This window comes from Rhinoderma darwinii, chromosome 7 (assembly GCF_050947455.1).
Source record: "Rhinoderma darwinii isolate aRhiDar2 chromosome 7, aRhiDar2.hap1, whole genome shotgun sequence".
Lineage (NCBI taxonomy): Eukaryota > Metazoa > Chordata > Amphibia > Anura > Rhinodermatidae > Rhinoderma > Rhinoderma darwinii.
The window spans coordinates 108,457,725-108,478,733 of record NC_134693.1 but is presented as its reverse complement, the minus strand read 5'-3'; the positions used below and the strand labels follow the sequence as shown (position 1 = coordinate 108,478,733).

At 46.2% G+C, this 21,009-nt stretch overlaps 1 protein-coding gene across 1 annotated transcript in view; it reads right to left on the bottom strand.

Annotated features, from left to right (window-relative positions):
- The window catches only part of LOC142658083 (inter-alpha-trypsin inhibitor heavy chain H3-like), a 95,697-nt gene that overhangs the window by 43,325 nt on the left and 31,363 nt on the right, over nt 1-21,009 (bottom strand). Inside the window, exon 10 of the mRNA XM_075833802.1 lies at nt 12,407-12,532. Within this exon, the coding sequence (XP_075689917.1) occupies nt 12,407-12,532 (126 nt within the window). The remainder of the gene's footprint in view (nt 1-12,406; nt 12,533-21,009) is intronic.

The following is a 21,009-nucleotide window of genomic DNA, read 5'->3' as shown; positions in this document are numbered from 1 at the left end:
AGATGACATGGCTCCCCAAACCATCACTGACTGAGGAAACTTCACACTGTACCGCAAGCAACTTGGATTGATGCCTCGCCACTCTTCCTCCAGACTCTGGGACCTTGATTTCCAAATTAAATGCAAAATTTACTTTCATGTGAACACAGGACTTTGGACCACTGCGCAACAGACCAGTCCTTTTTCTCCTTAGCCCAGGTAAGACGCTTCTGACGTTGTCTCAAGAAATGCGCCAGTTGTAGCCCATGTCCTGGATACGTCTGTGTGTGGTGGCTCTTGAAGCACTGATTCCAGCCGCAGTCCACTCCTTGTGAATTTCCCACAGATTCTTGAACGGCCTTTTCTTGAAAATCTTTCAAGGCTGTGGTTATCCCTGTTGCTTGTGCACCTTTTTCTACCACACTTTTTTCTTCCTCTCAACTATTAATTAATACGCTTGGCTACAGCACTCTGTGAACAGCCAGCTTCTTTAGCAATGTCCTTTTGTGGCTTACCCTCCTTGTGGAGGGTGTCAATGACTGTCTTCTGGACAACTGTCAGGACAGCAGTCTTCCCCATGATTGTGAAGCCTACTGAACCAGACTGTTGGACCATTTAAAGGCTTAGGAAACCTTTGCAGGTGTTTTGTGTTGATTCGCTGATTAGAGTGTGACACCATGAGTGTACAATCTTCAATTTTTACCCAATATTCTAATTTTCTGAGAGACTAAATTATTGGTTTTGATTAACTGTTAGCCATAATCTTCAATATTAACCCCTTAATGACCAGGCCATTTTGCACGTTAATGACCAAGGATTATTTCTTGTTTTTTCACGGTCGCATTCCAAGAGTCGTAACTTTTTTTTTATTCCGTCGACATAGACGTATGAGGGCTTGTTTTTTGCGGGACGAGTTGTATTTTGTATTTGCACCATTTTTAGATGCTTATAATATATTGATTAACTTTTATTAACTTTATTTTAGGAGAGTATTGAAAATAAGCAGCTATTCCAGCATTGATTTTCACATTATAAATTTACACCGTTTACTATGCAGCGTAAATAACATGTTAACTTTATTCTATGGGTCAGCACGATTACGGGGATACCAAATATGTAGAGGTTTTATATGTTTTTCCTACGTTTGCACAATAAAAAGCCTTTTAGAAAAAAATTACTTGTTTTTGCATCGCCGCATTCCAAGAGACGTAACGTTTTTATTTTTCCGTCGATGTGGCCATATGTGGGCTTGATTTTTGCGGGACAATGTGTCGTTTTTATTAGTACTATTTTGGGGTACATAGGACTTATAGATTAACTTTTATTTTATTTTTTATGGGGGGAATGGGAGAAAAGAGAGAATTTTGCCGTTGTTTTTTGCGTTTTCTTTGGACGCCGTTCATCCGGCGGTTTAATTAATGCGTTGATTTTATTGGTCAAGTTGTTACGATCGCTGGGATACCATATATGTGTATGTGTGATTTGTTTTGACCGTTTTACTAAATAAAACCACTTTTTGGGCCAAAAAAGTAGTTTTATTTGACTTTGACTAATTTTTTTTTTTTTTCTTCACAAACTTTATTTAACTGATTGTCATTTTTTTTTTTAAAGTCCCATCAGGACACTTCACCATTTGATCTCCTGATCGCATATATAATGCTTTGGTATACTTAGTTTACCGAAGCATTATTGCCTGTCAGTGTAAAACTGACAGGCAACCTATTAGGTCATGCCTCCGACATCGCCTAAGAGGCAGATGCTGAAGACAGACCTGGGGGTCTTTGTTAGACACCGGCTGTCATGGAAACCCGACGGCGACCCGCGATTTGTTTGCGGGGGCGCCGATCGGGTGACAGAGGGAGCTCCCTCCCTCTGTCAAACACATTAAATGCCGCTGTCACTATTGACAGCGGCATTTAATGGGTTAAACTGCCGGAATCGGAGCGCGCTTCGATTCCGGCAGTTGCAGCAGGAGCCAGGCTGTGTATAACAGCCGTGCTCCTGCCGCTGATCGCGTGGGTACAGTCTCCGTGCCCGCGCCATCACAGGACGGATATATCCGTCCTCCTGCGCGAACTAGCAGCTGCTGAGGACGGATATATCCGTCCTTCGGCGTTAAGGAGTTAAAATAAAAAAAATGCTGGAAATAGATCACTCTGTGTGTAATGAATCTATATAATGTAGGAGTTTCACTATTTTGAAATATATTACTACAATAAATAAACTTTTTGATGATATTCTAATTAATTGAGAAGGATTAGTATGTGTGTATATATATATATATATATATATATATATATATATACACACAGTGAAGGAAATAAGTATTTGATCCCTTGCTGATTTTGTAAGTTTGCCCACTGTCAAAGACATGAACAGTCTAGAATTTTTAGGCTAGGTTAATTTTACCAGTGAGAGATAGATTATATAAGAAAAAAAAGAACAGAAAATCACATAGTCAAAATTATATATATTTATTTGCATTGTGCACAGAGAAATAAGTATTTGATCCCCTACCAACCATTAAGAGTTCAGCCTCCTCCAGATCAGTTACACGCTCCAAATCAACTTGGTGCCTGCATTAAAGACAGCTGTCTTACATGGTCACCTGTATAAAAAACTCCTGTCCACAAGTCAATTAATCAGTTTGACTCTAACCTCTACAACATGGGCAAGACCAGCACGACAATGACCCGAAACATACAGCCAAGGCAACAACGGAGTGGCTCAAAAAGAAGCACATTAAGGTCATGGAGTGGCCTAGCCAGTCTCCAGACCTTAATCCCATCGAAAACGTATGGAGGGAGCTGAAGATCCGAGTTGCCAAGCGACAGCCTCGAAATCGTAATGATTTACAGATGATCTGCAAAGAGGAGTGGGCCAAAATTCCATCTAACATGTGTGCAAACCTCATCATCTACTACAAAAAAACGTCTGACTACTGTGCTTGCCAACAAGGGGTTTGCCACCAAGTATTAATTCTTGTTGGCCAAAGGGATCAAATACTTATTTCTCTGTGCACAATGCAAATAAATATATATTATTTTGACAATGTGATTTTCAGTTTTTTTTTTTATATATAATCTATCTCTCACTGGTAAAATTAACCTAGCCTAAAAATTCTAGACTGTTCATGTCTTTGACAGTGGGCAAACTTACAAAATCAGCAAGGGATCAAATACTTATTTCCTTCACTATATATATATATATATATATATATATATATATATATATATATATATATAAAAATCCCAAAAAAAAAGGCTTGACAAAGATCCCATAGAGACGGATCAAAACGTTGCCTGCCTGGGGTGAATAAACACACCACTTTTTTTCACCAATTTGTGCTGCCGCTTCATTTTTTTGGGGATTTCATTAACTATAGGGTTTCTAGCCTCAACCTAGGAGGCCTGCACCCACTGCTGTTGCTGTGCTGCTTTATTCTTTTTCTCATTATATATATATATATATATATATATATATATATATATATATATATATATATATATATATATGAGACAGCATATCTATAGCCAGAGGCGTAGCTAGGTTCTCCAGCACCCGGGGCAAAGATTCAGTTTGGCGCCCCCCCCCCCCAACTTCTTTCCCGACATCTCCTTCCCCCTCGCCGTGTTTGTTTTCTCTACCAATCGACGTGTCATTTCTTTTTATGTAACGCGAGCATAAAAATATTTGTACATTTTACAAGCAATATGGTTCTATACACAACACCAGAACCAAGCTCAGTACATATATACAGCCCCAGAACCAAGCTCAGTACATAAATACAACACCAGCACAAATACAGCTCAATTTAGTGCAACCCCTGCCGTATAGGTGAGTACGGCGTAAAACTACAGCTCCCAGCATGACCCAAACAATGATAAGGATATGCTGGGAGATGCCGTTTCACAAAAAAATAAATCCTATCATAATCACACCACCCATCATCTCGCTGCAGATCATTCAGTGACTACATTACTGATTAGAGGCAGAAAAAACATTTACATTAAGTGACTCACCGGTGATGTCTTAGATTCCAGTTCTTTTTCTCCATCCGGTCCAGACCTCTATGGTGGCTTCTCCCGGTCACAGGCCATTTCTGCAGTTTGCTGCTCAGATGTCTTCAGCTTCTCACTTTTGTAACATTTCTGCACCTATAAATAAATATAAAGTTATCATTATACCACACACTACACCCCTAAATATAATAGCGCCATACACTGCACCTCTAATTATAATAGCACTATACACCGTGTCACACACACACACACACACTGTGCCCTCTGTAGATAGTGCCTGCCATAGAGCCCCCTGTAAATAGTGCCTGCCATAGAGCCCCTGTAGATAGTGCCCCCATACAGACCACCCCTGTATATAGTGTCCCACAAATAACTCCCCCTATAGTGCTCTACAGATAGCCCAACCCTGTATGTAGCCCCCCTGTAGATATAGCCCACCCCTGTATATAGTGCTCCACATATAGTCCACCCCTGTATATAGTGTTTCACAGATAGCTATATACAGGGGTGGGCTATATCTACAGGGGGGCTATATCTACAGGGGGACTATATCTACAGGGGGACTATATACAGGGGTGGGCTATATACAGGGGTGGGCTATATCTACAGGGGGACTATATACAGGGGTGGGCTATATCTACAGGGGGACTATATACAGGGGTGGGCTATATCTACAGGGGGACCATATCTACAGGGGGCTATGGTGCTCCATAGATAGCCCACCCCAGTATATAGCCCCCCTGTAGATATAGTCCCCCTGTATATAGCCCACCCCCTGTAGAAATAGTCCCCCTGTATATAGCCCACCCCTGTAGATATAGCCCCCCTGTATATAGCCCATCCCCTGTAGATATAGCCCCCCTGTAGATATAGTCCCCCTGTATATTACCCACCCCCTGTAGATATAGCCCCCCTGTAGATATAGTCCCCCTGTATATTACCCACCCCCTGTAGATATAGCCCCCCTGTAGATATAGTCCCCCTGTATATAGCCCATCCCTGTAGATATAGCCCCCGTGTATATAGCCCACCCCCTGTAGATATAGCCCCCCTGTAGATATAGTCCCCCTGTATATAGCCCACCCCCTGTAGATATAGCCCCCTGTAGATATAGTCCCCCTGTATATAGCCCACCCCCTGTAGATATAGTCCCCCTGTATATAGCCCACCCCCTGTAGATATAGCCCCCCTGTATAGTCCCCCTGTATATAGCCCACCCCCTGTAGATATAGCCCCCCTGTATATAGCCCACCCCCTGTAGATATAGCCCCCCTGTAGATATAGTCCCCCTGTATATTACCGCCCCCCTGTAGATATAGTCCCCATGTATATAGCCCACCCCCTGTAGATATAGCCCCCCTGTAGATATAGTCTCCCTGTATATAGCCCACCCCCTGTAGATATAGCCCCCCTGTATATAGCCCACCCCCTGTAGATATAGCCCCCCTGTAGATATAGTCCCCCTGTATATAGCCCACCCCCTGTAGATATAGCCCCCCTGTATATAGCCCACCCCCTGTAGATATAGCCCCCCTGTAGATATAGTCCCCCTGTATATTACCCATCCCCTGTAGATATAGCCCCCCTGAAGATATAGTCCCCCTGTATATACCCACCCCTGTAGATATAGCCCCCCTGTAGATATAGCCCCCCTGTAGATATAGTCCCCCTGTATATAGCCCCCCTGTATATACCCACCCCTGTAGATATAGCCCCCTGTAGATATAGCCCCCCTGTAGATATAGTCCCCCTGTATATAGCCCACCCCTGTAGATATAGCCCCCCTGTATATAGCCCACCCCCTGTAGATATAGCCCCCCTGTATATAGCCCCCGCAGATACAGCCACACTTTTATTACAATTTAAAAGAAAAAAGAAAAAACTATTCAAACTCACCTTATTCCCGCTCCCACGCCGTCCGGCAGCCATGGAGACCTGCTCTCTTCTGCGCAGGTCTGCAGGGGGTTGAACACAGCGTCTATGAAAGGCGCTGATTGGCTGGGCCGGATGACTTTCCCTGCCAGTCAGTCAGCGCCTTTCATCGACGGAAGCGTCACTGGTACAAAAGGTACCAGTCGCTTAATTCGCGGAGAGGCGCTGAATGGCCGGGCACGGAACGTGCCCGGTCATTCATTGCTTCTAATTGTACCTGTGTCCTTGCGACACAGGTACAATTATAGTGCAGGAGGAGGGGGCGCTGGCGCCCCCCTCTGAACTGCGCCCGGGGCACGTGCCCCGCCTGCCCCCCCCTAGCTACGCCCCTGCTATAGCACTACGACCCTATAGCTATGGATAGGATTAGATACATTGGCTCAGCAGACAGTATCACACATGATTGGATTAGATACAATGGCTCAGCAGACAGTATCACACATGATTGGATTAGATACAGTGGCTCAGAAGACAGTATCACACATGAATGGATTAGATATAGGGCCCAACTCGCTGACATTGCGGCTCCAGCGCTGGACCCAAGAAAGGTAAGTATAAGAATTGCTTTGCTTTTTTATGTGTTACTAATTTTATTTTTTTTTTTACAGGTTTGGTTGTTGGACTATGTCGGATTCGAGGACTACTTTGATTATGGCTTTTTTATTCTCAATAAAATGGTTAATGAGGGTTGTGTGGGGGTTTTTATTTCAACAAAATATTTTTTCTATGTCCTTGTATTTTTTTAAACTTTATTACTACCGTCCTAGAAATGGCCGCTGGCTGATTGACAACGTCCATTACTAAGGCAGGGCTTAATGTTAGCCGGTGAAAAGGCTAGCACTAACCCCCATTATTACCCCCGATACCCACCGCTACCAGTGGTACCAGGAAGAGGCGGGTACGATCCAGTACCCAACCATCTGAAGTGATGGTCAGGTACTGGGGCGGCCACAGGCTGGTATTAATAGGCTGGGAAAGCCCAAAAACAGTGCGCCTTCCAACCCTGGTAATGCTAGGCTGCTGTGTTGTATCCGGCAAGTTATGAAAAATGGGGGGGGGGGGGGCACACGTTTTTCCATTAAAAAAAAATAAAATAATGTTGGGTCCCCACATTTTTGATAACCAGCCAGATACAACATAGCAGTAGTAGTCTAGTATTACCAGAGTGGGAAGGCCGACGTTTTTTTTGGCTATGCCGGCCAAATAATGCCAGCCTGCGGCCGCCCCTATCCCCGAACATTACTACAGATGGTCGGGTACTGGATCATACCCGGCTCTTCCCAGAACCCCTGATGGCTGTGGGTACTGGGGTAATATTGGGGGGTAAGTGTTAGCCTCTGATGACATTAAGCCTCATCTTAGTAATGAACGTTGTCAATCAGTCAGCAGCCCTTACTAAGGCGGTAGTAATGAAGTTTAAAAGAAAATGCAAAGAGATAGAAGAAATATTTTATTGAAATAAAAACCCCCACACAACCCTCATTAACCATTTTATTGAAAACAAAAAAAGCTGTCATCGAAGTAGCCCTTGCATCCGACATAGTCCAACAACCGAACCTGCAAGAAAACACAAACACAAAAAAAAAAAACATTAGTAACACAGGTGGTAGGCTTAGATACAGGGCCCATGTGTGATACTGTCAATTAGTCCATGTCTCTAAGTCTACCACAAGGCAGACTTAGATACAGGCCCCCAGCAGACAGTAATCTTATACTGTATAAGATTACTGTCTGCTCGGGCCCTGTATCTAAGCCTGCTACGTGCCCATCGCACAGGATCACACATGGGCCATGTATCTAAGCCTACCATGTGGTAGGCTTAGACACAGGGCCCAGCAGACAGGATCACACCATGTGTGATTCTGTCTGATAGGCCCTGTATCTAAGCCTACCATACGTTAGGCTTAGATACAGGGCCCCAGCAGACAGTAATCTTATACAGTATAAGATTACCGTCTTGTCGGGCCCTGTATCTAAGCCTACAATGTGGTAGGCTTAGATACAGGGCCCATCAGACAGTATCATACATGGTCATGTATCTAAGCCCACCATGTGGCCTTAGATACATGACCCATAAGGCAGGCTTAGATACAGGACCCCAGTAGGCAGTAATGTTACACACACCCTCCTCTTCGGCTCCAGGTGCAGCAGATGTCCCGACACCATCCAGTGTCGCGACGTCATGCGCGACGCACAGCGCCGTGACGTTGTGACGCGAGAAGACGTCAGCATTTCCACTGTTCTCTTGAAGGAGGGTAAGTATAGTGGTATTACTATAGTAACAGGGGCCCATGTATTTTACGACATAGGACCCAGTTACTATAGTAAATAGACGGGACCCCTGTAGCTGCAGTCACCCGGCGCGAAAGATCCAGGGCTTGGGCCCTGATGGTCCGGTGCTAGCGATGCCACTGGACTGTTCTCGAATGCAGAAGGTGCGGTTTCTAGGTAACCCAGTGATATCAGTAATGACGTCACAGGAATTCCATGTGCAGAGGGGGCTTGGAAAGAAGCAAAGAAGACGCAATCGGCAATTTCTCTGCATGTCTGGCTATACAAATCACTGGTAACAGTGATCTATTGAACTGTTACTTATTAGATCACTGTTATCAGTGATCTGTATATGGGGATTGCAAGGAATACATACATAGATAATGTGTTGCCTGCTAACCTAGGCCCCTAAAACAAAAAATAGAAAGTTAAAACATAAATGCAGTAAAATGTAAAAAAAGGAATAAATGAAGTGAGAAAAAAAATCAAAAACTTTCACACCGCTCTGAACGCACACGCACCAATTTTAGACATTCTGCATGACGTGAACACATTTTGCATGGGCGTCAGATGCTCAGGCTTTAATATGTTCCTATCAGGCATACTGTACATTACACCAAACATAAAATAATTACCCCGGCCATCAATTTTAGTCTTTTCAATCCCGACCCTATTTACTTTTGTGCCTATACTAAATAATTTCATTACTTGGCTGACAATCACCCATATACAGATGCTGCATCTAAAACAAAGGGAGGGAAATAAATTTAAAGCTAAAATACACAATGAACACATATTTGACATCGTTATGTCCAGAAAAATTGAGGATTCCTTTATGAGGTGAATATTATTCATTAAACTACCTTAAAACATTGCATGAAAAAAATGAGGAAAAACAGTTTACGTTTCTTCTTTGTGACCAGTTTTCACTAAAACAGACCTATAAAATGAATTGCTATCGACTATCGGCTAAAAAACAACATGCAGTGGCGTAACTACCGCTATAGCAGCCGTAGCGGCTGCTACGGGGCCCGCAGCATGAGGGGGCCCGTGCTACCCGCCGGCTCAGCCCCCCCATGGCCGGAGGCTCCGCTAGCAGCCACTATGGCTGCTACAGCGCGACACCACTGAAGGGGTTTGTTCCTACAAAAGACATGCAGCCCCTATCCACAGGATAGAGGATACATGTGTGATCGCTGCGACGCCCAGCGATAAGGAGAACGGGGGACCGAAAATCCCCCGAAGTTCTCCATAACAAACCTCGGACTTCCGGGGTCTGTGCTGGCAGCTCCATAGACTTGCGCACCGGTCGCGCTTCATTTTTATTGAACTGCGCAGACGCCGGAAGTCCGAGGTTTGTCATGGAGAACTTCGGGGGACTCTCGGTCCCCCGTTCTCCTTATCGCTGCCAGCGATCACACATGTATCCCCTATCCTGTGGATAGGGGATACATCTCTTTTGTAGAACAAACTATAGGCCATTTTTTTTGGGGGGGGGGGGCTATATGGCGTTATCTATGGGGGTCTGTATGGCGTTATCTACAGCGGGAGGTCTGTATGGCGTTATCTACAGGGGGGGTCTGTATGGCATTATCTACCGGGGGGTCTGTATGGTGTTATCTACAGGGGGGTGTCTGTATGGCGTTATCTACAGGGGGGGTCTGTATGGTATTATCTACAGGGGTTCTGTATGGCGTTATCTACAGGGGGGTCTGTATGGCGTTATCTACAGGTGGGGCTGTATGTCATTATCTACAGGGGGGTCTGTATGGAGTTATCTACAGGGGGTCTGTATGGCGTTATCTACAGGGGGCTGTATGGCGTTATCTACAGGGGGGCTGTATGGCGTTATCTACAGGGGGGCTGTATGGCGTTATCTACAGGGGGGATTTGTGGCTGTAAGACGTTATCTACAGAGGGCTGTATGGCGTTATCTACAGGGTGGCTGTATGGCGTTATCTACAGGGGGGCTGTAGGGCGTTATCTACAGGGGGCTGTGTATGGCGTTATCTACAGGGGGTCTGTATGGTGTTATCAACAGGGGGGTGTCTGTATGGCGTTATCTACAGGGGGGTTCTGTATGGCGTTATCTACAGGGGGGTCTGTATGTCATTATCTAGAGGGGGTCTATATGGCGTTATCTACAGGGGGGTCTGTATGGTGTTATCTACAGAGGGGGTTCTGTATGGCGTTATCTACAGGGGGCTGTGTATGGCGTTATCTACAGGGGGTCTGTATGGTGTTATCAACAGGGGGGTGTCTGTATGGCGTTATCTACAGGGGGGTTCTGTATGGCGTTATCTACAGGGGGGTCTGTATGACGTTATCTACAGGGGGGGCTGTATGTCATTATCTAGAGGGGGTCTATATGGCGTTATCTACAGGGGGGTCTGTATGGTGTTATCTACAGAGGGGGTTCTGTATGGCGTTATCTACAGGGGGGTCTGTATGGCGTTATCTACAGGGGGGCTGTAAGGTGTTATCTACAGCGGGAGGTCTGTATGGCGTTATCTACAGGGGGGGTCTGTATGGCGTTATCTACAGGGGGTCTGTATGGCCTTATCTACAGGGGGTTCTGTATGGTGTTATCTACAGGGGAGTCTGTATGGCGTTATCTACAGGGGGGGGCTGTATGTCATTATCTAGAGGGGGGTCTGTTTGGCGTTATCTACAGGGGGGGTTCTGTATGGCGTTATCTACAGGGGGGTCTGTATGGCATTATCTACAGGGGGGCTGTATGTCATTATCTACAGGGGGTGTCTGTATGGCGTTATCTACAGGGGGGGCTGTATGTCATTATCTACAGGGGGTCTGTATGGCGTTATCTACAGGGGGGGTTCTGTATGGCGTTATCTACAGGGGGTGTCTGTATGGCGTTATCTACAGGGGGGCTGTAAGGCGTTATCTACAGGGGGCTGTGTATGACGCTATCTACAGCGGGAGGTCTGTATGGCGTTATCTACAGGGGGGTCTGTATGGCGTTATCTACAGGGGGGTTCTGTATGGCGTTATCTACAGGGGGGTCTGTATGGCGTTATCTACAGGGGGGCTGTATGTCATTATCTAGAGGGGGGTCTGTATGGCGTTATCTACAGGGGGGTTCTATATGCCGTTATCTACAGGGGGGGTCTGTATGGCTTTATCTACAGGGGGGGCTGTATGTAATTATCTACAGGGGGTGTCTGTATGGAGTTATCTACAGGGGGGTCTGTATGGCGTTATCTACAGGGGGCTGTATGGTGTTATCTACAGGGGGGCTGTATGGCGTTATCTACAGGGGGGCTGTATGGCGTTATCTACAGGGGGGATTTGAGGCTGTAAGACATTATCTACAGGGGGGTTGTATGGCGTTATCTACAGGGGGGCTGTATGGCGTTATCTACAGGGAGGCTGTAAGGCGTTATCTACAGGGGGCTGTGTATGGCGCTATCTACAGGGGGCTGTGTATGGTGCTATCTACAGGGGGCTGTGTATGGTGATATCTATAGGGGGTGCTGTGTGGTGGAATCTATAGGGAGGCACTATCTACAAGGGGGGGTTGTGTGATACCCAGCGGAGGGGGGCCCCAGTCAAAAGTTTGCTATGGGGCCCAGTCTTTCCTAGTTTTGCCCCTGGCAACATGTCAATATATGCAGCGTTTTTATTGCTCTTCTGTTGCAGGTTTTCGACATTGAATTCAATGGGGATGTAAAACCCGCAACAAATTGTTGACAATTGTTGTGACTTTTGCGGTGGGAAAGCAGCGATTCCACAGCAAAAGTCGCAACTCAGAAAAAAAAGCTTATACTTGGGCGTTGCCATAACAACGATTTCTACTGTTCTTCTTCCAGGCCTGCCTCATGGGCTGATGTTTCATCCCATGTGACTGCTGTAGCCAATCATAGGCTGCAGCAGTCAAATGGGCTGCAGTGTCACCCCAGCCAGCCGTACTGCACGACAACAGAGAAACGTATTGCCATGACTACGACAGGGGTAAATTCCATCCCGAAAAACTGCACAGTTTGAGCTGTATGTTCTAGGTCGGATATTCGCATAGTTTTACACAGGGTATCCAACCCGTGGGAACCCAGCCTTAGAATGCAGCATTTAAAAAGGTGAAATTTTGTTCGGGGCATGAAGGCTCAAAACACCCTGTTCATGAAAAGGTTAACTAAAGAATAAAATTTACTAGAAAACAAAATAACCTAAATTGTTTTACCTACCTTGATTGGCTTCACCATCTGTAAGAAGGACAACTAAGGAAACACTTCTCTCAGGAACAGATTTATTGTTATGCGCATTGTTTAATAATTCGACAGCCTTCAGCACAGGGTCATTAATATTTGTCACTATGATAAAAAAATAATAATATTGTAACAGTTACTTTAATAGTCATATATGGTCCATGTATACAATCATTGTTCTATCAGTGGAACACACTGATACTTACAATTTAAGATAACGCACCTCAAGTTTTTTACAATTTAAAGCGACCCTCCGATCCATTTTAAATATAATGGTGAATATGGAGTGATAATACCTAATGCCCTCCAGTTGTGTCGCTCTGCTGTGGATCTGCCACCTTAGGGTCTCCTCTGTGCTGTCCTAAAATGGCCTCAGCGCTTCTTAGACTACGAGTCTGAGAAACTCCCACTGTTCTCGGATTGGCCAGAGCTGTTCCATCCAATCCGTGAACTGTGGGAGTGCCTTAGACTCAGTCTGAGAAGATCAGACTGCAGTCATTTTGAGACCCTAAAATGGTGGATCCATGGCAGAAGGGGAAACTGGAGGGCACCAAGTAATATTACTCCATATACTCCATCACATTTATAATTTTGTCTTGAGACCAGAGGGTCACTTTAAAGGGAGTTACGGATTTATGAATTCAAGTCAAAGTGACCCTCCAGTAGCGGGATAACATCTTAAATATAATGGTGTATATGGAGTGATAATTGATAATTAATACCCTCCAGTTGTGTCCCTCCACCGTCTCAGGGTCCCTCTGTGCTGTCCCAAAATGGCCAGAGCTCTTCTTAGACTACGAGTCTGAGACACTCCCACTGTTCTCGGATTGCCCAGAGCTGTTCCAACCAATCCGAGAACTGTGTCTTAGACACGCTGAGAAGTGCTGCAGCCATTTTGAGACCATAAACCAGTGGATCCAAGGCAGAGGGGGAAACTGTACGGCACCAGGTAATATAACTCCATCACAATTATAATTTTGTCCTGAAACCAGAGGGACACTTTAAAGGGAGTTAAAGATTTACAAATTCAAGTAAATATATAAGGAATAATGAGTCTGCTCAGTCAGTCATGTAACGTTCCTGATCGCTGACCACGAACTCCTTCCATCTGGCCAACACCCTTCTCTCCAGAGATGTCTGCACATGCGGCCGTCCTGTTCCACGGTGACCACCAGGGTGACCTCGCGAGCTCAGTCCAGACAAGGAGCCAGGTCGCACATAGGTGGGAGATTGATATGATTGCTCCCAGAGCATCCTGGACTATAAGAAGGGCTCTGCCCCTCCCTCCAATGCCTGAGCCTTGTTGGGGTCTAAATCGTTGTTTCTGGGGAGGTGTATGTGGGCGGCGCTGGCATGCCAGGTTGGCGATGTCGACGCATGTCCCACTACGCGGTCAGCGCATCATTGCCTTTCTAGTTGCACACACCCATCAACGTCATGGATGTGATGCAACAGGAAGGATGGGCGGAGTAACTGTGTTTATAAGGATAGGGAATTCCCCCTAGCTGTGACGTCAGACGCCAAAAACAGGTGCCGAAATTCGAAACCCATAAATTTTGCGTGTTTAATTCCTTGCAACTGCAAGCACATACGTCTTTTTGTCTAATCAGCAGCCACAAGTAATCTGCACCAGCACCTATGGAACTTGGGTAGAGCTGTTCCTGGTCAATCTCCACTGAGGAATTGTTTGGCTAAGAGGAAACGCATTGGGAGGATTTTATTATGAAGAGAGGTTCCCTAATCCCTTTATAATCTAATCTGGATTCGCTGGGGTGACGAATGGAAGATGGCATTTAACACCCGTGACGGACACTATGAATATCTAGTAATGCCATTCGGCCTGTGCAACACTCCTGCGGTCTTCCAAGAGTTTGTTAATGACATCTTCCGTGACCTCCTCTATGTTTGTGTTGTGCTCTATCTTGATGACATCTTGATTTTTTTCCAGATCCGATGACTCATCAGAGACATGTCCATCAAGTTTTGCTACGGTTAAGGGAGAATCGCCTGTAAGCCAAGTTGGAGAAGTGCGTGTATGAGAAAGATGCTCTACCCTTCCTGGGCTACATCATCTCGAATCAGGGTCTCAAGATGGATCCTGAAAAGGTAAAGGCCGTACTGGAAAGGCCACGCCCTCAAGGCCTGAGGGCTATACAGCGCTTCCTGGGATTCGCCAATTTCTAAAGACAGTTTATTCCAAACTTTTCCTCACTGACATCTCCTATTTCTAACCTCACCAAGAAAGGCATCAACACCAAGGTGTGGACTCCAGAAGCGGAGGCCGCATTTAATAGCATGAAGAGTGCCTTCACGTCAGCCCCTATCCCCCATCATCCAGATGTTTCGCGACAGTTCTCGTTGAAGGTGGATGCCTCCTCTGTCGGTGCTTGTGCACTCCAGTACCAGAGAGGTTCCAAGGGCAAGTCAATGGTATGTGGCTATTACTCTAAGCTCTTCTCTTCCACAGAACGCAACTACTCGAATGGGGATCGTGAGTTACTGGCCATCAAATTGGCTCTGGAGATGTGGAGACCTCTTTTAGAGGGTGCAGTTCATGCCATCTTGATATTCACGGACCAGAAGAACCTCACTTATCTCCAGACGGCCCAATGACTAAATCCCTGTGTCACGAAGGGTCTGTGGACCCACTGGGCCGTACCACCTTAGCGCTAAGGCAGCTAGCCAACAGGGTCAATCTCTATAGTTTGTATAGGCACCTGTGGCAGCTCGGACAGCAGCAAGGCAGGCTCGGCTGGGACTAGGCTGCAGGAAGATGTCATGCGAGGTGAAGCAAGTCAGACGTGGAATACAGCACGACGTGACTTTGGCACAGCACAGTGCTCGACCAGGATAGTATGGAATGCAGGGAACAGGAACAAGAACACACTAGGAGACCATTGCATAGACAAATTAGGGAAACAACAACAACACTCAGGCATAGAAGCAGGGGACTGGAGCCCTCTTATAGTCCAGGGTACTCACGGGTTCAAGTTCATCAGAAGTCCGGTGCGCGGACCCGGCTGAGGTGAGTAAATGCGAGCGATGGCGTCTCCTGAGGAGGGGGCTGGGGCCAGTGGTTGCCAACTCGTGGCTGCGGCTGTCAGGAGGAGATTGGAGCTGACGACCCACAGCCACGGACATTACAGTATCCCCCCACTTACGCCCCCTCTTCTTGGTACCAGAGCGACAGAGAAATTTTCTCAGAAGAGAAGGGGCATTAAGGTTCTCCTCTGGCTCCCAGGACCCCTCTTCAGGACCAAACCCCCTCCAATCCACCAAATAAAAAGTCTGTCCTCTCACTTTCTAGGTGTCTAAGATCTCCTTAACCTCAAAGGTGTCCGAAGGGCCACTGGAGGCAACCGCAGGGCTAGGAGGCTTGGTATAGCGGTTCAGAACCACCGGTTTCAGGAGGGAGACATGGAAGGAGTTGGGGATCCTGAGGGTAGGAGGCAGCCAAAGCTTGTAGGCGACAGGGTGGATCTGCTGCAGGATCTCGAAGGGTCCGAGCAAACTGGGAGCAAATTTGCATGACGGCACCCTTAGTCGCATATTCCTAGAAGACAGCCAGACCTTTGTGCCAGGAAGATACTGAGGAGATTCTCTTCTCCTTGTGTCAGCCTTCCGTTTCATGCAGTCGACTGCCATTAGGATGGAGGATCGAGTCTGCTGCCAGATCTGCAGGAAGTCTCTAAAAGCGGAGTCAGCCGCTTGTACCTCGGAAGTATCGGGCACCGGGAGAGGAATTTGTGGGTGCTGGCTGTAGACAATGAAGAACGGTGTATTCCTTGAAGACTCGCTGGTGTGATTATTGTAGGAGAATTCAGCCCATGGGAGCAACTGCACCCAGTCATCATGCTGCTTGGAGATGAAGTGGCGTAGGCAGTTCTCCAAGATCTGATTATCCTCTCGACCTGACCAATGGACTGAGGATGATAGGCTGAGGAAAAGTCCAACTTCACACCGAGGAGTTCGCAGAGGGCTCTCCAGAACTTCGAGGTAAACTGAACCCACCGATCAGACACAATATGCTGCGGCAAGCCGTGCAGGCAGAAGGTGTGTTGGATGTACAGCTTGGCCAGCTGAGGAGCAGAAGGAAAACTGGTCGAAGGAACGAAGTGGGCCATCTTCGAAAATCGATCCACCATCACCCAAACAGCACTGCATCCAGCAGAGAGAGATAAATCTGTAATAAAGTCAATAGCTATATGCTGCCAGGGAGCATTGGGCACAGGCAATGGCTGGAGCAGACCAGCAGGTCTGGAGTGAGTGGCCTTGTTGGCTGCACATACAGAACAGGAAGAAACAAAGTCCATAATGTTATTGGGCAGCGTGGGCCACCAGAAATGATGAGCAATCAGATACCGGGTCTTACGGACCTGCCAGTCTAGAGGAGTGTCCCCAGCGGAGGATTCTTCCACGATCAGCCAGAAGCACAAAAGTCCTCCCTGGAGGAATGTCCCCAACTTGCAGGGGATTGACAGAGACAATGCAAGATGGATCAATAATGTTCTGTGGACTCTCCATGGTGTCTTCCGTCTCAAAAGACCTGGACAAGGCATCCGTCCTCACATTCTTGTCGGCCGGGCGATAATGGAGCTCAAACTGGAAGCCTGTAAAGAACAGTGACCACCTGGCCTGATGAGGGTTCAGCCATTGGGCCGTCTGGAGGTAGGTCAGATTCTTGTGGTCTGTAAAAATTAGGATCGGATGAGCTGCGCCCTCTATTAGATGTCTCCACTCTTCCAGAGCCGATTTGATGGCCAGTAACTCCCGATTCCCAATCGAGTAGTTGCGTTCTGCGGAAGAGCTTAGAGAAATATCCACATACCCTTGACTTGCCCTTGGGACCTCTCTGGAACAGGAGTGCACCAGCACCGACAGAGGATGTGTCCACCTCCAACGAGAACTGCAGAGAGACATCCGGATGATGGAGGATAGAGGCTGACATGAAGGCACTCTTCAGGTTATTGAATGCGGACTCTGCCTCGGGAGTCCACACTTTGGCGTTCATACCCTTCTTAGTGAGGTTAGATATGGGAGAAGTCAGTAGGAGAAGTTTGGAATAAACTGCCTGTAAAAATTGGCGAATCCCAAAAAGCGCTGTATGGCCCTCAAGCCTTGAGGGCGTGGCCATTCCAGGACAGAATTTACCTTCTCAGGATCCATCTTGAGACCTCGATTCGAGACGATGTAGCCCAGGAAGGGTAGAGCATCTCTGTCAAACACGCACTTCTCCAACTTGGCGTACAGGCGATTCTTCCACCACCCAGGATGGCAGGTTTAGGAGTGGGAGAGCCTATCACAGCCTGGCCAGACGGAGCTAGCTCCCACCCTCTGTCTATTTATACCTGCCTTTCCTGTTCCTCCTTTGCTTGTGATACTTCTCTGCTGCTTTCCTGGCCCTGCTGCAGTTTCTTGAACTACTGATCCTCTGCTTGTGATTGACCTTGGCTTTACTGACCACTCTTCTGCTCTGTGTTTTTGTACCTCGCTCATCTCCTGGTTTGACTCGGCTCGTTCACTTCGCTTGTTGCTCACGGTGTCCCCGTGGGCAACTTCCCCATTTCCCTGGCTTCTTTGTACCCTTATCTGTTTGTCTGTCGTGCACCGATTGAGTGTAGGGACCGTCGCCCAGTTGTACCCCGTCGCCTAGGGCGGGTCGTTGCAAGTAGGCAGGGACTGAGTGGCAGGTAGATTAGGGCTCACTTGTCTGTCTCCCTACCCCGACATTACAGCTACTCCAAGACTCCCACTCCTGCAGTGGCTCCCAGCGGTTCATCAGATACTTTTGAGCTTAAGGAGATCTTGGACACTAAAAAAGTAAGAGGAAGAACCTTTTATTTAGTGGATTGGAGGGGGTTTAGTCCGGAGGAGAGGTCCTGGGAGCCAGAAGAGAATATCAATGCTCCTACCCTCATTAAGAAGTTTCTCTCTCATTCTGGTCCCAAAAGGAGGGGGTGTAAGAGAAGAGGATACTGTAACATCCTTGGTCGCTGACCACAAACTCCTTCCACCCGGTTGACGCCCTTCTCTCCAGAGATGTCCACACATGCGGCCGTCCTGTTCCACAGTAACCACCAGAGTGCACTCGCAAGCTCAGTCCAGACAAGGAGCCAGGTCACACACAGGTAGGAGATTGAGCTGATTGCTCCCAGAGCACCCTGGACTTTAAGAAGGGCTGTGCCCCTCCCTCCAATGCATGAGCCTTGTTGTCGTTATCCTAAGTATGTCTATGCAAATGGTCTCCTAAGTGTTTTCCAGTTCACAGTGTTCCACGTTCCTGCTACCTGTAACCTGTATCCCGTGCTATCTTGGTCAAGTGCTGTGTTGAGCTGAAGTCGTGCTGTGCTGTGTTCCACGCCTGTCCTGCTACACCACGCCTGGCGCCTGCCTGCTGCCTAGTCCCAGCCAAGCCTGTCTTACTACTGTCTGAGCTACCACAGGTACACCATACGAACTATAGACTGTGACCTGTGTCCTGTTGGCCAGCTGCCATACCATCAAGGCGGTACGGCCCAGTGGGTCCAAGTATCCCTCGTTACAAGTCAATCATGACCAGTGTTGGACTAAGGTTTCTAGGGCCCACCAGAGAAACTGATTTTGATGGCCTAACCTCCAGTCCATCTATGCAGAAAATTTGCACGTCCACTTTTAATTGCATTGTAAACTTTGTTGTTATCATTGCATCCTCAGGATACATATAATCAAAACGTTCTAATAAATTATTTGTTATTCAGTCAGCTCCAATTGGGATTATCTTCTGCTGGGCATCATGAACCTTTTGTTGTATCAGAGCCTGGGCCCACTCAAGGATCCTCTGGCACTCTGGTGAGCCAGTCCATCCCTGCAGTTATGAATGGCATATGCCTGTGCCTTAATGACCCAGAGAATGATATATTAACCCTTTGTCATTTATGCACCTGTGTCCAGGTCAAATTTTCCATTTCTGATATGTCCCTCTTTAACCCGTTGGAGACCGCCAATACGCCTTTTCAAGGCCAGAGGAATGGCCTAGCAGAAGCCTGTCCATTTTAAACGGACAGGCAGTAATACACTGCAATACAAAAGTATTGCAGTGGTGTATTATAAATGCGATCAGATGATCGCATATTAAAGTCCTCTAGTGGGACTAGTAAAAAAGTTAAAAAAAAGTTTAAGAAAGTTAATTAAAAAAAAGTGGAAAAAAAAAGAAAAAAACACTTTTTCCCCTTACAAAATGATTTATTATTAAAAAAAAACAAAATAAAGTAAAAAAAGTTAGACATATTTGGTATCGCCGTGTCCGTAACGACCCCAACTATAAAGCTATTATATTATTTAACCCGCACGGTAAACGCCGTAAAAAAGAAAATAAAAAACATTGGAAAAATGGCTGTTAACTGTGAATCCTGCCTTAAAAAAAAAGTGATAAAAAGTGATAAAAAAAGTTGCATCTACTCCAAAATGGTACCAATAAAAACTACAAGTTGTCCTGCAAAACAAAAGCCCTCATACAGCTGCATCAGTGGAACAATAAAAAAGTTATGGCTCTTCAAATATGGAGACGCAAAAACAAATAATTTTGATAATTTTAAAACATACAAAATCTATACAAATTTGGTATCGATCGTAAAAACCCGCTGAATAAAGTTATTTTGTTATCTATACCATACGGTAAACGGCGTAGATTTAGGACGCAAAAAAAGGTGGCGAAACAACAGTTTTTTTTCTATTCCCCCCCCAAAAAAAAGTTAATAAAAGTTAATCAATAAATTATATGTACCCCAAAATGGTGCAGTTAAAAAATACAAGTTGTCCCGCAAAAAAACAAGACCTTATACAGCTATGTCGACACAAAAATAAAAAACTAATAGCTCATGGAATGCGTCGATGGAAAAACTTAAAAAATAGCTTGGCCATTAAGGTTTAAAATAGGCTGGTCATTAAAGGGTTAAATAATAATGTTTTTGAAACCGCTTTGAATATCATAACTATTTTTATTATGTTTTTTTTTACAAGACTGTTTTGGCTTTCATTTTCTAGATTAGTTGAATTAATTCTATGTATTTTTATTTTTATGATGAGCAGACAAACCACAAAAAAAGTGGGAATTTATATAATACTGTGCAAAAGTTTAAGGCAGTTGTGGAAAAATGCTACAAAGTAAGAATGCTTTCAAGGTAGGTAGTTAACACCACAGTGTCCCCTGTAGATAGTGCTCATATAGTACAACAGTGCCCATGTAGCCAGTGCCACACATCCCCCTGTAGATAGCGCCACAACCCTCTGTAGATAGCTCCACACATCCCCTGTAGATAGCGCCATTTCCCATTCTGTTGATAGCGCCACTCCACCCCACTTGTAGATAGCACCACCTCCCATGTTGATAGCATCACCCCCCCTGTAGATAGCACCACTGGGGCACCCCGGCGAGAGCATTGCTGACGCTATAACCGGAACCGGGGATTCTGCTCCTAGAGGGAGCCCCTGAAGTCACAGTCCTCTGGCCGGGGATTTTGGTATTCCAAAGCCCCTAACATCGCTGTGCCTATATGGACAGTGACGTCAAAAGCTTTCTAAGACCGGAGTCCCTGGCCAGAGCA